The sequence below is a fragment of the Plectropomus leopardus genome, chromosome 11 (genome assembly GCF_008729295.1).
Source record: "Plectropomus leopardus isolate mb chromosome 11, YSFRI_Pleo_2.0, whole genome shotgun sequence".
Lineage (NCBI taxonomy): Eukaryota > Metazoa > Chordata > Actinopteri > Perciformes > Serranidae > Plectropomus > Plectropomus leopardus.
Window position 1 is genome coordinate 23883882 of NC_056473.1, and position 16252 is coordinate 23900133.

At 39.6% G+C, this 16252-nt stretch overlaps 1 protein-coding gene across 1 annotated transcript in view; it reads right to left on the bottom strand.

Annotated features, from left to right (window-relative positions):
• The window catches only part of pdhx (pyruvate dehydrogenase complex component X), a 38023-nt gene that overhangs the window by 7775 nt on the left and 13996 nt on the right, over positions 1-16252 (bottom strand). Inside the window, exons 4-8 of the mRNA XM_042496914.1 lie at positions 14288-14496; positions 12987-13085; positions 5088-5253; positions 3704-3851; positions 1849-1907 (exon numbers count right to left, since the gene is read on the bottom strand). Of these exons, the coding sequence (XP_042352848.1) occupies positions 1849-1907; positions 3704-3851; positions 5088-5253; positions 12987-13085; positions 14288-14496 (681 nt within the window). The remainder of the gene's footprint in view (positions 1-1848; positions 1908-3703; positions 3852-5087; positions 5254-12986; positions 13086-14287; positions 14497-16252) is intronic.

Here is a 16252-nt window from a genome sequence, read left to right on the forward strand (position 1 = left end):
AATACAGATACATAGACTTCCTGCTTTGGTTACACAAATCAAAGTCTAACATGACCAAATATCTGTGATATATTTTTTAAGGTGACTGGTAGCATTCATGATCAATTATGATGGCAGTATGTTATATTGCAGTAAATGTGGAAAAATCACCAATCAATTTGGTGGTGGATGTCTACTTTTGCTATCAGGCCAGCAAATCTGGATACAGATTTACTGCTCCTATAATGATGTTACAGTGTTACACAAGTCAATCGCTTAGCTCAGGTTAGTGTAGAAGCAATGGTATTTCTAACATGTGGGATTCACTGGGAAATGTACACATTTATGTCCCAAATTCCTCGCATTTACTGTGACACACGCACCAAACAGCCAGGTTTTGCAGCTGCTGCTTTATCCTCACATAGCAGCATTTTATACATATATTCCTACAGTGCGCATGGTACAATGTCCAGCTCCCATGACATGGCATGTGTTAGGCCTTAGGCCAAGACATTTATTCACTAAGGTATATACTATATTCCATGATAAATGATAGCAATACAGGAATAAGCAGATGGAAGGCTGTTCTTATCAGATACTGTTGAGACATTCCTTGTTGGAGTTATTTAATTACCAGAGGACCGCATCCGTTTTTCCCCAATTACATTAACAACAGCATCTTTATTCCCAACATTTATTTTGTATTTGCTAAAATTGCTTGGGGAAATGGTGGAGTTTCCCCAGAATTTCCATCAACTGTCAGAAAAGAGAACAAAATGAACAGTGTCTGAGTAAACATCTAGTCTTGTCTTTTATTAGCAAGGCTATCAGTTGATTCACAATCTGAATAAACCAGCAACAAGGCCAACAGAGAGACCTTGTTGCAGAAGTAAAATAGTCAAATATAGAGACCAAATGATGCAGCCTTGCAAATTATTTACAGTATGAACTACACATTCTTGTGTGGGTTTAGGCTTCATGAAGCAATGAAAGACATAGGCGATACTTACAAGCATACAAGTTAAATAAACCTGTGTATTATAAATAGGTTACAGAATTGAACAAATAAAGATGAAAACGTTAAAGCAACTGTGTGTAGGATTTAGGGGGATTCAGCGAAATCTAGTAGTGAGGATTGCAGATTGCAGCCAGCTGAAACTTCATCTGGTTACAAATCCCTCAGTGTTCATTGTTCAGTTCAGAGTTTTGTTTTTTTTCCTGGGGAGCTCTTCATCTCACAAAACAAACTGTCCAGGTGACTTAAACCAACTGAACCACTGAATGAAGCAGTTTCCCATTATAATCAGTGTTCTACAATGCCATTTGGCATGCTGTATATAACATGCTAGCCTAGCAACTGCTAATGTGTTCTCACCTACTTTCTCTGATAACTTAAGATCCAAAGGATCAGGAAGTTTTTAGCGGGAGACTTATTATCCACAGTGGTCTCTTCCTCTCACCGGTGATTTTTAACCAGTAAAGACACTGAACAAAGCAGTTTCACATAAAAAAAATAAATTTAAAAATCAGCATTTTTCCAACATTCTTACTGTGTAGGGGCTGCTTACTATGGTTGTTGCTGCAAAAACGGAAATGGCCCCATCCAGAGGAGGTGTTTGGTTTGCATGTTCTGGGCTACAGTAGAAACATGGTGGTGCAACTTGTCAATTCCTAAAGATAAGAACCAGCTCCTCATGTAGATATAACAGCTATTGTAAAGTAAAAAGAAATGATACTACTCGTGCTTTCAGGTTATTACTCAGTACATATGTTAATTCCATTTTTGCCAATATATCCCCTAAATCCTACACGCTAAACCTTAAATTAACAAATGACAACAAAAGAAGATTCTTTCTGAACCATACTTACTTTAAGTGTAACAGCAGCTGCCTTGATAATGAAATCATTAACTGATACTTTGATTTGTTCTGAAAAGACAAAAAAATAAACAGTCTATGAGCCCAATTTAAGCAGCAAAAATACAGGCATGATTTCTGTAAAAGATCTGTTACGTTCGACATAAATCTCTCTCAAATGGCACATTTCTCTACACATTCTCTCAGCGGGAAGAGAGACCTCCTGTCTCTTGTATCTTGTTGAGCTACACTCCAACTGATCAGAATCAGTCCCTCTCAGTCACCAGCAGTTGTTCCACTCCCCTTCCTGTGTGTGACACCAGTGGGCCGGGCGAGCTCGGCCTGGCATCACTGCCAACTTGTACTAGTGTCCATTAGTGCAGTACCAGACAGTTATGAATGCTGTGAGCGGGATGATTAACGAGCTAACCGTGAAATCGCGCTGCTCCCGAACAATGAGAGTCCACAAAAACAACCGGAGAGAGAATCCCTCAGTACACACACATCCTCGCTAATAGGTCTGGAATGGCCGTCCTATTTCCTCCATCACAGAGACAGCACCCAGAGAGCTTTAACGTTTGTTTGACAGCTAGGCAAAGTTAAGCTAAATAAAGCCAATTACGTGCTAGTCTGTTGATATAAATGTTTAAAAATAGGAAATTGACAAAGCACTCTTGCTATATCAACAGAAAAAGGCCCAAAGTACGCATACGTTACATGTTATGCTTCCATGAAAAGCAGCCGTTTAAGGATAAATATTTTCTTAGCTGAATGAAGCAGCAACTGTTGTGACACATGAACAATGTTCCCTTTCTCTGGTTCACCTTAAAACACATGCACATCCTGATGCCTGTTGCACAAGAAGCTGCCATTAGCTCAATAACAGTTGCTAGGGAAGTCTGTAAGGCTGAAAAAGTAAAAAAGCAGCTTGCCTAAACTTGGTAAAGACACAGCTCAGCCCTTCTTCTACATATTATTCAGTTTTTAAGCTCTCAATCCATACATAACATACCTTACTGATTCTGTATGGATGGACTGACCTATTTTTAAATACCTCTCATTGCCCTCACGCATATCCTTTCCTCCAGAAACCTTTAAATAGGTTTCCACAGTCATTTAATGCTGATCTTTATCTCAAACAGTCATTATGTAACATAGGGCACATCACTCTAAAGAATCCATTTCAAATACTTTGAACTAGAGAGAGATGATTACTCTGGTAGACCTTGCAGCACAAAAGAACATCTATATGGATGAAAACTCACTGTTATGAATTGAAACAGCTTCCATTTCTAACAAATGTCACTTTTTTGTTTCTGAACTAGTGTGTTATTTTAAGATAACAGTGGCATACATCCTTCCTGTTAGTCAAAGTGAGAAATTGTAGATTAGAGCTATGTGTATGACGAACTGTTGGTGTCTCATCAGCTGTGCATTATGATGTGTGGTGCGACAACATCTGATCAGTGTCAAATATGGATTTTTACAAGATCAAATACTGCAACATTCAGTCTTGTGGAGATGCTAGGCTTCTGGGTTTGAATCAGCCACATTTATTCCCTCTTCATAACCCATACAAAATGTGAACTCTCATCCACCCACAACTTGCCAGGTTACACATATATTGGTTTTAACCAGAGGTACATGACCACCCTGAGACAACATGTACCAGAGCTTAATCAATGCAAAAGACTGTCCTCTCTGTCAAATGAGCAGTCATGTGAAAACCCTGAAATCCACATCTTCATGGAAAAAGTTTCCTTCCAAATGTTGACGTCAAGACATTCACTGAGGGACATGACACTAACATGCACATGTAAAGAAAAGTACTAATGTGTAGACACTTCATCAATGTTGTGTGATTTTACCATTGGCCAAGTTTTTGCGTAGGTTCATGACGGCAGCCATGTCGCAGTCGACTGAGGCATATGCATGGGGGATGGTGGTCTTCGATTGCGTTAGTCTCTGAGCAATCACACGGCGGACGTTTGTGGCCGGGATCTCTGTGAAAGTGCCCTGAGGAGGACAAGTGGAGGGAAAGGGAAATCAATAATTGACCAAGGAGAAAGAGGCATTTGCAAGAGACAACAAGAAAAACAGGGGACAAGAAAAAGACATATCTCAGCTGCCACCAATCACTCAAAAAATGCATGTGGTTAAAATGCAAAGATGCTATTGACAAACCTGTAACAATGAGTTAATGACTGGTTAGAAGTGACTGAATGATTTTATAGAAATAAAAAGGTGTGCATCTGGTTATTTATAGACCCAGTAATTGACATCTATATGTCACATTTTACAGGATGCATACTAATGAAGACAAAACTAAATATGGAGCAAAACCAGAGTTTCTGCCTCCCAGTTTTATGCCTCCTTGAAACAGTAAAGTTGCAGTTATAGTGTACATCTATGTCTGTTCGGACTTTTGTGGCCATGACAGCTAACAATGTTTGAAATACACGATGGATGTTGCCGAAAAGAAGTTACATATTCTAAAACGTGAATACTTCACACACATCTTCATATTGAGTCCTGAGCTATGATATTGCGTGATGGTTAGAAAAGTGTTTTTACAGAACACTATGATGTCACAGTGAAGTTGACCACTGACCTTTTGGATGTAAAATGTCATCACTTCATAATTTTACTGTATTAGATATTTACGGGAAATTTTGCATTATAAAACATATCATCTCTTGAGTTATGGCCAAAAAATGTTTTGTGAGGTCACAGTGGCATTGGCCTTTGACTATGAAATTTTAACGCACAAGTTAAAAGCTGAAAAAGTTGGATTGTTAAGTGTTTCTGGCTGATGATATGATTTGAGCGATTTCTTTAGTCTGTGTCATGCACAAAAAACATGTGCCCAACCCTCATGGGTTTACAAGGCATCATTACAATATGATTGCAGTGATCAATCCAAAATAATTATTATTTTACTGCTCAGTCACCAAACAAAATACTCTGCCTTCTTTCCCTTTGTTGTTTGTGTTACCCTTTAAAACACTTTTTTTCAGTCACCCACCAAAAAGAAATCAACATAAATGCGGTTCATTTTACAGAATACATCCGTTATATCTTTATATGCAGGCCAGTTAAAAAAAAAAAAAAAAAAAAAAAAAAAACATTCTCAGTTTCTCCTGAGTCATACAACAGACAGTCTGTCCTCCTTTGGAGTAGCATTACATTACTTGTAGTTTCTCAGCACTAGCACAAAACAAAAACATGTGTTTAAGTGCGAAGAGTGCTCACCGGTGCTCCTGGTTTCCCTGGTACAGAGAGGGGAGGTATGTTGGGTCTGCTGCCTGGTGGTGGAGGAGCAGCTAATGGGGTGGGGACAGGACTTGGGGCGGCTGGGGCAGCCATGGCTGGGGCTGCTTTAGGGGCAGGAGACATCTTCAAGAGATTCAATGCATCTCTGTTAAAGTAAAAACAAACAAAAAATAGATATACAAAGTTTTCTACAGTCAGGGACATCTAGCTGTATTTATATCTGAATTACTATGTCAACACATACTGGACCAAAAACACTGGAGTATTGGCTCAGAAAAATATTATAACTGGATGAGACAAAATATTCAAGTTGTTACCACATGTTCATTCACAAACATTTACACTAGAGCAGATGCTTCCCAGGCTCTTACCAAATATTTTGCAGGCTGCAATGATGCTTCTGGGTCAATTTTATTTGGGTCCATCTTTATTGAAGTACTCATGTCAACTCCTAGCATTCTCGTTGAACAAACATACTATTCTATTTGAGGCCTCTGGCAAACTTTTTTCTTTTCATTCATTCATTTTTTCTAGAACTTATTAATAATGGCCTACTTTTTGCAGCGAAAAAAAAAATCAAACATTTTTTTTTCTGCATAAAAACTGCAGTCATTTTTTTTTTATTTAGCTTTGACCATGAAAAATTAAATTACACTTGTATGAAACAACACTGGCATAGCTTATCAGTACAAAATTAAATTATTCACCCATTTTCTCCCACTTGGCAAGCTTAAAAGTAGCACTTTGCTACTGGTTTTATCTGGTTTGTATTCGTGTCAGGCTTATACAGAGAGGTAACTTTCGGTTATCCTCGAGCGGATGGGCGTATTGAGAATCATTTGCTAGTCACAAACAAACCCCATCAGGGTTAGGCTAGGCAGGATCAGATGTCAGCTGCAGCGAGGGACAAGGTTATTCAAAACCTCCGCTTCATTACCCTTCCCACTGGCATACCCACTTCTAAAACAGTATATTTGTCCAAAGGCAAAATAATAAAATAGCCTAGACTAATTATTTTTTTTGGAACAGACACCTAATGTTATTCTGCACAGTTAAAAGACACACTTTACATCTCAAATGAGGGTGATTTCCCTTTTTACAGATCATCCTAAAGCTACCTTCAGGAAGTAAAACTTAGAATAAAATGCCAGAATCAGTACTCTTTGATTGGAAGTAAATCAATTTCTTCTGCTGCATTTTTCACGTGCAATCTGGTTTTAATGCATCAAAGCACTGCTGTTTCATACAGGTAGTAAAGGAAGGTAAAGGAGGTGACAATATGGTTTGGGTCAGGATACTGCAGACCTACACTGTGTACTAATAAGACAGAGAAAATTAGAAGGTAAAGAAGGAGGGAATCAAAATGTACTGAAAGATCTGCCTGATTTTTTTTCAACCATTAATTTTGGTCTTAGCAGTGAAAGAGGTGGGAGGGGCAGGTATCAGGTGCTCCTGCTTGAAGCTCTCTGGCTCCATTTCAGTGCACTGGGGTCCTCCTACCCACACGCATCCAATCTTTTGTCTGGACCATTTGCCTCTGACCTCAACATGTGACCAGGAACAGTCTGGGCCCTGCTGCTATTTTCTCTGTGTCCCTCTCTGAGCTGTATCTTTTTTATTTCCTCTAGCACACTTGCTCCTCCCTCTCCCTCACTGATAGTGTTAAGTAGGAGTATTTGTTTGTGGAGCAACTAAGGCAACTTGGAAATCCCCCAGCTAAACTGAGAAGACCACAATGACGGTTTAATGATTACAGACCACCATGTAAAAAACCCCACAAAAAAAACAAAGGTTACATGCGAGCACTACGCTTGAAAAAAAAAGAAGACAGATCAAACAAATCTACAAAAAAAAACATTAAACTAAAAAGAATCAAAAATGCTAAGTTTGTGCAAAACCTCCTATGTTTTCTACTGTAATGTATTTTTCAACACTGCATGAAAATCAAGAGGAAGTCAAGTCAACAGCAGTCTACAGTGGACACTTCACAATGACACCATAGATACTGCTTGTGTAGCTGGTTGCCATGTGCTTTTTACACTGACCATTTACACCCATACTGACAGCTAAGGAAAAGGAGCCTCTAAAAGGCTGGTAGAGGGTGAGTAGAATACTAAAAAGGGAACGAGGCAACGTGCACACACACACATACACACACACACACACGCACACACACACAAACACACACACGCACGCACAAAAAGCACACACATGAATAAACTTTGTCTTCTACTGCCACCTAGGTCGGGCTAAAATGGGAGAATGGGTGTTGTCATTATGGGAGCTGCTCCAATGGACTGCTGTGTGGTCTGCCTTTTTATTCACATAAAAAATATATAATGTATGAACAATCTTAAATAGAAATTCAGGCAATTTGAACAACCCATTACGGCTGAAATTGAGTCCATTGTAAAAGAGGACTATGCAGTACTCTGAGTGGTCTTTTTCTAATAACATTAAGAGAAGATGATGATGACTTCATTAAAAAAAAAAAAAAAACAGAGAAGAATCAGATGTGCACAGCAAATACAACCACGATACGTTTGCAAAAGAAAGAGAAATGGGTTCAAATTATCACTTTACCCATGAGGAAGTTGGCACAAACAGTGGAACAGTGGTACACTAACAACTGCACTTCAAATCACCAGTCTGCCAAAGTCCTTAAATTCGTGGACGACACCACCTTCATTGGATTCATCTCTGGTGGGGATCAGTCCGCCTACAAGTGGGAGGCTGACCATCTGGTGACCTGGTACGGCAAGAACAACCTAAAGCTTAATGCTCTGAAGACAGAGGAGATGCTAGTGAACTTCAAAATGACTGCTGCCATCCCTGCCCCCGCCTCCATCACCCTCCTTGACTTCCCAGTTTCCCCAGTCTTTCCGCCTCCTGGGGACCATCATCACCTAGAACCTTAAGTGGGAGCTGAACATCAGCTCCCTCATCAAGGAAGCACAGCAAAGGACGTACTTCCTAAAGCAGTTGAAGAAATTCAACCTGCCGAAGACAATAATGGTGCTTCTACTCCGCCATCGTAGAGTCCTTCCTCACCTCCTCCATCACAGTGTGGTACGCTGCAGCCACATTGAGGGACAAGACCAGGCTGCAGCCTGTCATTCATGCTGCAGAGAGGGTGATTGGCTGCCACCTGGTATCTCTATGACCCGAACACCTCCAGGGCCCTGAGGCGTGCAGGGAAAATTGTGGCCGACCTCTCTCACCCTGGACACGGACTTTTCGAGACCCTCCCCTCTGGCAAGAAGCTGCGATCCATCAGGAACCAAAACCTCACGGCTCAAGAACAGTTTCTTCCCCACTGCAGTCACCATCATGAACAATACTCAGGCCATCCCCCCTCCCCCACCGCCCACATGACACAGGCTCTAATCCAGCGTAATGTTAGGCTAAATCAGTTTTTATGCGTTACATTAACACACTGGACTGGACTTTCTTTGTTTGCAATGCACACTGTAGGTTGCTTTGTTTATTTTAGACTGTGGATATTTGCACTGGAACTCCAACTTCTGCACAACTGTAATAGTTTAGCAGTTCAAGTTTTGCAATGAGGAGATGTGCTTTTCAAACAATGAAACACTTAATATGTGAATATAACTAATTTTGACATACCCCTATATGGCAGTAACATTCCTTTTTTTTTTACAGTATTTTGTTTGTTACAACATTAGGTACAAATAATATTTTATCTGTAACATACTGTATACATGTAAAACGTAGGTTCTATTTGTTATTTTAAGTTTTAACTGCAGCTCTGATGTTGAACATGCCAGAGAGTCAGGAATCAAGAAAACCTCTCTTTGTCAATGAAAACCTTTGTTGGTCAAGGTCAAACAAAACTGCTTTTTTCAAGCCAGCCTCCTTTGCTATTAATCCTTTTGTGTCAGTTTTGCCGTTCGCAGTATTAAACTTCGCATAGAGTAGGAAGTGAAATAAGTAAAGATATCATGATTGATCCATTACTAAATAATATATATATTTATTTTGGACTTCATTAATAGAAAGTATCAAAGTAAGTAAAATTTTTTAAAAATTACAATCAGCCACAAGCTCGATAAAGGAGGCTGATAGCTAACAATGAAGGGGTTTCCTTGTTGAAATTTCTGTATGCTTATCCTGCTTTAACAAATGTAATACTTCATGCTTGATAAGTGAAACCAAAAGGGTTGTGATAAATGTGTGCAGTTTCACAGCAGTGAAAAACAACTATTTATAAAGAAATAGCTTTTTAAAGAAATCAAACACATTGATGCACATGTAATGTCCTGCATATATTTCATGGATTTTCTTAACTGTCATCCTTTCCACATAGTTGGTAGTGTTTCGCCTGCATTTAAAGGTTTCATTCATTCTGTCTGTAGGAACAAACTTGTGGTATGGCCTGTGTTGAGATAGAAATCACTATAACCTTTACCCACCACGGTGCTCTTGGCTGACATTGCTATTGAGGATAATAGTAAAAGATAGGGAGAGAACACAAAGTAGTAATAGTTTCTTGGTCCCCAATCTGTATTAAAACCTTGCAGTGGATTATGTAACATGCTATGATCTCATCGCTTAGTTGTGTGACCTCTAGTTATTCATGCCCCCTATAGAGGGGCCTCACCAGAGCAAAAAAGTGGAACGGGAGGGGTACCTTTCCATGGTTTCAGTCTCATGTGATGCACCAGAGGACAAAGGAAGGGAAACCGGGTCTAGCCTGCCCTCTCTTGAAGGAGCTAAACCTTAGTGAAACTATTCTCACCAGGGGGTTTGGTTTCCAACAAGTCTCACAACATACCTAAACTATAGGCCATACGTTCAGCTATTCTGGGACATCAAACTTAACATATCTACATAAATACGTTATCTAAAAGGAAAAGGCTTATCAAACCAATGTAAGAATATTGGCTACTCAATATATCCCAAATATGAACAATTTCACATAAACTGTACAAAAAAGACCACTTATTAAAAACTCACACAGTGAAGTTGCAGTTACAGTTTACATCCATCCACACAAATGTAGCAATGACAGTTGACGATTATTAAAATTTGGATGATGAGTCTAAATCATAGATGCTTCACACACATCTTCAACCCGACAGCACAGAAGATCTATATAATCAGTTTCACTGTGAACAGGCAAGATAAGTGTCATCAATTTAGTGTCTGAACAAATGTCTCCCCTTTTGTTTCTGAATAATGGCATTGAATAATGGGCAGAAAACAGTGTTTGCAACACGTCATATCACAGTGAAGCTGACCTTTGATTTTTTTGGATATGAAATGTCATCACTTCATCATTTTTAACTTTTTTATCATTAAGAAATTTGTGTGACATTTTTCCATAATTAGTGTATGAATTCTTGAGTCATGGCCAAAATTATTTTTTCCTGAGGTCTCAGTGACCTTTGACCACCAAAATCTAATCAGTTCATCCTTGAGTCCAAGTAAATGTTTGTGCCAAATGTGAGGAAATTCCCTCAAGGCATTATTGACATATTGTGTTTATAAGAATGGGACGGACAGATGGAGAAACAACCAGAAAACACAATGCCTCTGGCCACTGCTGCCAGCATAAAAATCCTCTAATGCTTGCCCCTGGTATGTTAATTGGCCATAGTTGTCACTGGCTAACTTGGCACTATGAAGTCAAACTCTGACCAAAGAATTTCCAATCCAACTGATTTTTTTTTTGAGAAAGCAGCTTTCAGCCTAGTCATTCAATGACTGTCTCACCAAGCATCTGAGCAAATGACAAAGTTTGGAACACCACATCAATTCAGAAAGGTCTCTTAGCAAAGACGTATATTAGTTTTTTGTGAAACCTCTTGACACCCAGAGTCTTTAATCTCCTGCAGAATCCTCTGCTTTCTTTCAGCATCTACCTTCCTTTCTGAAGACTTCCAGAGCTTATTAGCTAGCCTAGGTGTCAGTAAGTTAATTGGCAAGCCATTCATGCAAATCTTGAGTCCAACAAATGGTTTGAAGAGCAGAAACTAGCAAGCATGCCAAATCAATTATCTGAGATATTAAAACTGCATTAGTAATTAAACAATTTAAACTTCAAAACATAGAAATCATGTTGACACACATGTTGAAAGTAAGAAAAGCCGATTGGCTAAACAAGGATGCTTATGTATGAAATGCTCTCTCAGCTGTTACCACACTTATTACAGGAATAAGACAGGTGTTTGTAAACATATAAATCATAGTAGTGATGCTATGAATCCAGATTTAAATGGGCCCTTTTAGCTACATATACAACAAAGTATGCAATAAGAGAAAAGGTAGCACTGTTTTTTTATGAGTCATCATTCTTTACTGTGTTTGGTTTATGAAGCTCCTCTTTTACTGTCTAAGACACGCATCCCAGAAAACATATGGTCTGCGTTTCTATGGTCACCAGTCGGTCCTGGAGACTGGGTTGCTATGGTGATCGAAGTTGCTTAATGAGATTCCCCTGCAGGGTGTTAGGGTGGTAACGAGAGCATTCAATCAGGTCTCTACTGACAGCAGGTAACCATTAGAGCTGTATGTGTGTGCCTGTGTGCGCGTGCATGTGTATGTGTGTGTGTGTGTGTGTGTGTGTGTGTGTGTGTGTGTGTGTGCGTGTGTGTGTGTGTGTAATTTTCCATGGTGTGAATTCACTACATAACAGGATTAAAGTACCTAAAGTCTTAAGCACCTCTTAGTCAGTTTTCAGTCATGTAGTCCCTCCCACCTTTTCATCTGTATTCACACTGCCTACACTGTGGTTATAACCTGCCTCGCTCTGAATGACACCTCTCTCCCACAGAGATATTGCAGTGTTATGGAAGCCACAAGGGGACCCTTCCCATCTGTGACCTTAGGCCTACTACAAAGCTAAACAGGCATCCACTGCTGACTTATCACTTCTTTAGAAAAATACCACCCCCCTCGAACCACAAAGAAAAGAGTGGACAAGCAAAGACAAAAATCTTAATATATTGCACTTTATCCAATCACCTGTTGTTGTTGTGGATGATGATTATGTGATAGATAGGTCATACTGGAATCCATTATTTGGCTCTAATGATTGTAAGTTTCTAAACAATAACAGTTTCTGCCCAAATACCAAATTTCTACCCAGGGTTTCCCCCAGAAAGGTTGTTAGGTCAGGTGCCAAGTTCGGCAGTTTGACCTATTATGGCGTTGTTAGGGAGCTTTGACTCAAAGTTAAGAAATTGTTATCATTAGCTCACTCACTGTAAATGCAAACATTAGCTGCTGCAAGCATTAACTAAAAAATTACCACTAACATCAGTCTGATGTTAGCTAACAGGTAACATTAACATTATGTCTGCAAAAAATGTTGTTGCACAATGCTGATTCACCATTAGCGCTGTTAGCTTGTTTACTATATTACATGAACGCCACTGTCACACTGGATGCCCCGCTGAGCCTGTTCAAACTTCAAACTATATGTGGAAAAATAAAATGAATCATCGAATATTCGTATTAAACAGCCAAATTTGATTCCACTGGCATGACCCTGAGTAGGTTGCCGCCCTGCTATCAAGTTTACCTCATTGACTCTGCGTGTGCGCAGTCACTTTAATTTTCATTGCCATTCATTATAATGTGTGTAATGCTTTTTTTCATTTAATGTTTGGGCTACTGTAATTTAAAAGGCTTCTTAAAAATACATTTGATACAATCTTTGATGCTTAGACTGGGCGGGCCGTCTGACTTTCAATACACTGGGGGAAACTTGTTATCATAACCAAGCCAAACAATTCTAGTTTTTATAACCTTAGACTGATGTCTGCATGTTTGTTATGTAATCAGGGAGGTTCTGTATCGTGCATTAAGGAGCCCTCAACAGGCCTTAGTGCTAACACATTCACCCATACTCACTCCTTGGTGATAAGTCCTCTTGGTCCAGTGGGTGTGGCCAGTTTGGGGTCGACACCATGGGTGTCCAGGATATGCCTTGCTGCTGGACTCAGACGTAACCTGGACAAAGAAGAGAATAAGGCACAATTTTACTATACCTCAAGTGTTTACTTGATACATTTGCTTTAAAGGTCCAACATTAATACTGTTGATTTTAATTATAGAAAGAAATGTTAAATCCTTCATTTATTAAGTCTTACTGAGAAGACAGGTACCTAATAAAACAAGTCCTGGTCTTTAAAGCACTCCAGTCTCACTTTAAAATATCGTGGCACATACTTTATTTATAAAACATGGGAAAGGATGTAGTGCTTAGCTCAGATACCATCTTTTTCACAGCTTTCGTTCTACTTGACCTAAATGCCTAAATATAGCCTACTCCTTTATCTATCACCTGACGATCATACTTTCAGCACAGCACATCTCACCCTTCATCTTTTACCACTGTAAAACTGATGCAGCCAGGGTACATATCTGAAAATATGGACGGGCTCAGCGTAAAAGGTTTGCATAACAAACAGGCCCGTTTGTTTTGTGGCAGCTCTTTTGCTTTTTGCAGGAGTATTTATTGTGTAAACAGGGCAAGGTAGGACCTCAGATTTTGGAATGTGAGCAGAGAAAGAACATCTTCTTCAACCTGCTGGATGGTGGTAGATACTGGAAGGGTCCCACAGACTCAAATGAACAGGTTGAGAAATTCTTAAATCAATTATTAACTCAAAGTATGGCTTCTAAGTAGTCTGGTGTACCTATGTCAAGCACTGAATGTAATAGGTAATGAGTAATATGTTGAACTGTATATACTTTTCATGATGGCTGTGGTGATTAGTAGCATTTATTGTATGATTTTGTTGTTTGGGTAAGTGTTGTCTGTATTTTTGTATTCATGTGTATTTGTGTGAACAGTTGACATACTGGGACAAGACAAATTTCAGACTTATTTCTGTGAATGCTCTTTCAGTGAAGTGAAATCAAGCAATCAAATCTTATCTAATCCAAGACCTTTAATCAGACTGGCTGATCAACTTAATTTAAGCTTTTTCAAGGGTTAAATGATACAGTGTACCAATTAATATCCAGTTAGGATGTCTGAGTCGAAAGTTTAAATGTCAACACAATCACTGTTTCCCAGAATATCTGACCCTCTATTATTTCCATATTAGGTTAGGAGCTAAGTGTGTAGACTTCTATTTACGCTAGAGGCTGATTAATCTTTATAGGGAGTAATTTCAGCAGCTAAAAAGAAGCAAGGCCACACTCACGGTCCTGATGTGACTGGTTTTGGGGGCTGAGCCAGGGAGGGAGCAGCAGGGGGCACAACTGGAGCAGCGGCTGCATCTGCAGCCGGTGGAGCTGCAGATGGAGCTGCAGCATCTGGAGGGGGGATCTCAACCTGCTTCCAGTCCTGCCCTTCCTCCACCATGAGGGCAATGAGAGTGCCCAGGCGAACGTTGCGACTTCCCTCCTCCATCTGTAAAGAGGGCAAGAGAGGCACTTACACAGTGAGGGGAGAACATTAGCAGAACTGGTTCAGTCACTTCGTAAGTGCTATTGAGCAAGAACAAAGGGGAAGTTCTCTTGTTGTATGATTTTGAAGCGAAGTTTAAAAAAAGAGATGAGGTGAAAGTGAAGAAAGGATATTTAGTTAACCGGCAGTGACTGAATAGACAAATATTTTGACAGTCATTATTAGGAGACCTCTTCAAAATAAAATCACACTGCCTTCTCATTCGCATCAATTTCCATCATTCCATTTTCTCGCTCTGTTAACTTGACAAATCATACAAAAACCCAGCTGTGCTGGAATAGGTTCTTGGGGTGCAATGGATGTGTTTTCATGCTGTTCAAAGCTGCAACTATTGATTCATTATCTTGTTGCAGAGTAATCCAAATCCACTGCAAGCCTTACGCTACTCTTCCAAAGCTGTGCAAGGTGTTGATCCTCAGTCAAATATTGATCAGTTTAAATGAAAGGCCAGGCACAATAGACAGGGCTGGTCTGCTGCACTTCATCTCTTTTCAAAAGGTGTCTACTTAGTGAGCTGCCTCTTAAACGTGTAGCCCGATAAAAGAAGAGAAGAGGAAGGAAGGAAGGGAGGAGGCCCTGTCTACAAATGGCAGAATATATCAGATCCTGACTGTGCTGTTGTGTTATCACCCAACGCCGCCACTGATTAGCTAAAAGATAATAGCCTGAGATTTCTAAAAACGGACCTAATAATAAAAAAAAAGGTGTGATTTCACAATAAAATGGTACAAATTGCACTGTAGTAAATCATCATACTCCACCCCAACCCCCCTCCCTCTAGCAGGCTTGTAAAATCAAAAGCAGCACTTCAGTACCCACCTAACTGGAAACAACAGCAGAATATATCAACACCTGCGCTCACTGGAAGAAAGAACTGCACTCACATGCTTTCTCTGGGCTACTTTAATTTGATGTACACCTACTACTACTCCTGTGATGGTGGTAAGCACAAAGCTATAGGCACAATATACTGGGCAACACAAAAACACTACGCCCAAGGTTCTAAAACATATAAATGACAAAACTTTAAGATCGAGCGTAAACCTCAACAAAAGGTCTGATGTGTGATTAACACAGAGCTGCTATGGGAGGTGATGGATGAGGGTAGGGCCTCTCGGGGATATCCGGACTGTAAATCTCCACAAAGATCCTTCTCCTAAGTCCCAAAGGGATTGTTTTTTTACATGGTAGAGACTAGAGATGCAATATATTACCCACACTTGCTGAGGTACCAAGCAGCACTGCAATATGTGATATGTTGTAACGAAAGTCATCAATACACCTGTGTGTATCTGAAGAGGAAAACATACCCATTAAGAGACCAAAAGCCAGGATCTGTAATATACTACATTTATTTAATGCAGGATAAAATGTTTACATACACAGATATCAGCATGTGCACATGCCATCAGCAGGTCTCCTACAAAGCAGAACAGATCCATTATATAAAGCACAGTCATAAGTGAATGTATAATGATTCTGGTGCCATTTTTTAAATTTTTAATATGACCAAAATGACAATGTGTTATAATTATTTAAATCAGACAACCCACATAAATAGATTTGCATCTTTTCAAAAATGTGTCTGTAAAATCGATGAGAGAATTTGTTTGTTTGAAAGTACAGAGAGTGGCTGGCAGCCTCACAGAATGGTGCACTAATCAATTATTACTCCAAATGTGAATCTAATTCTGTTTTG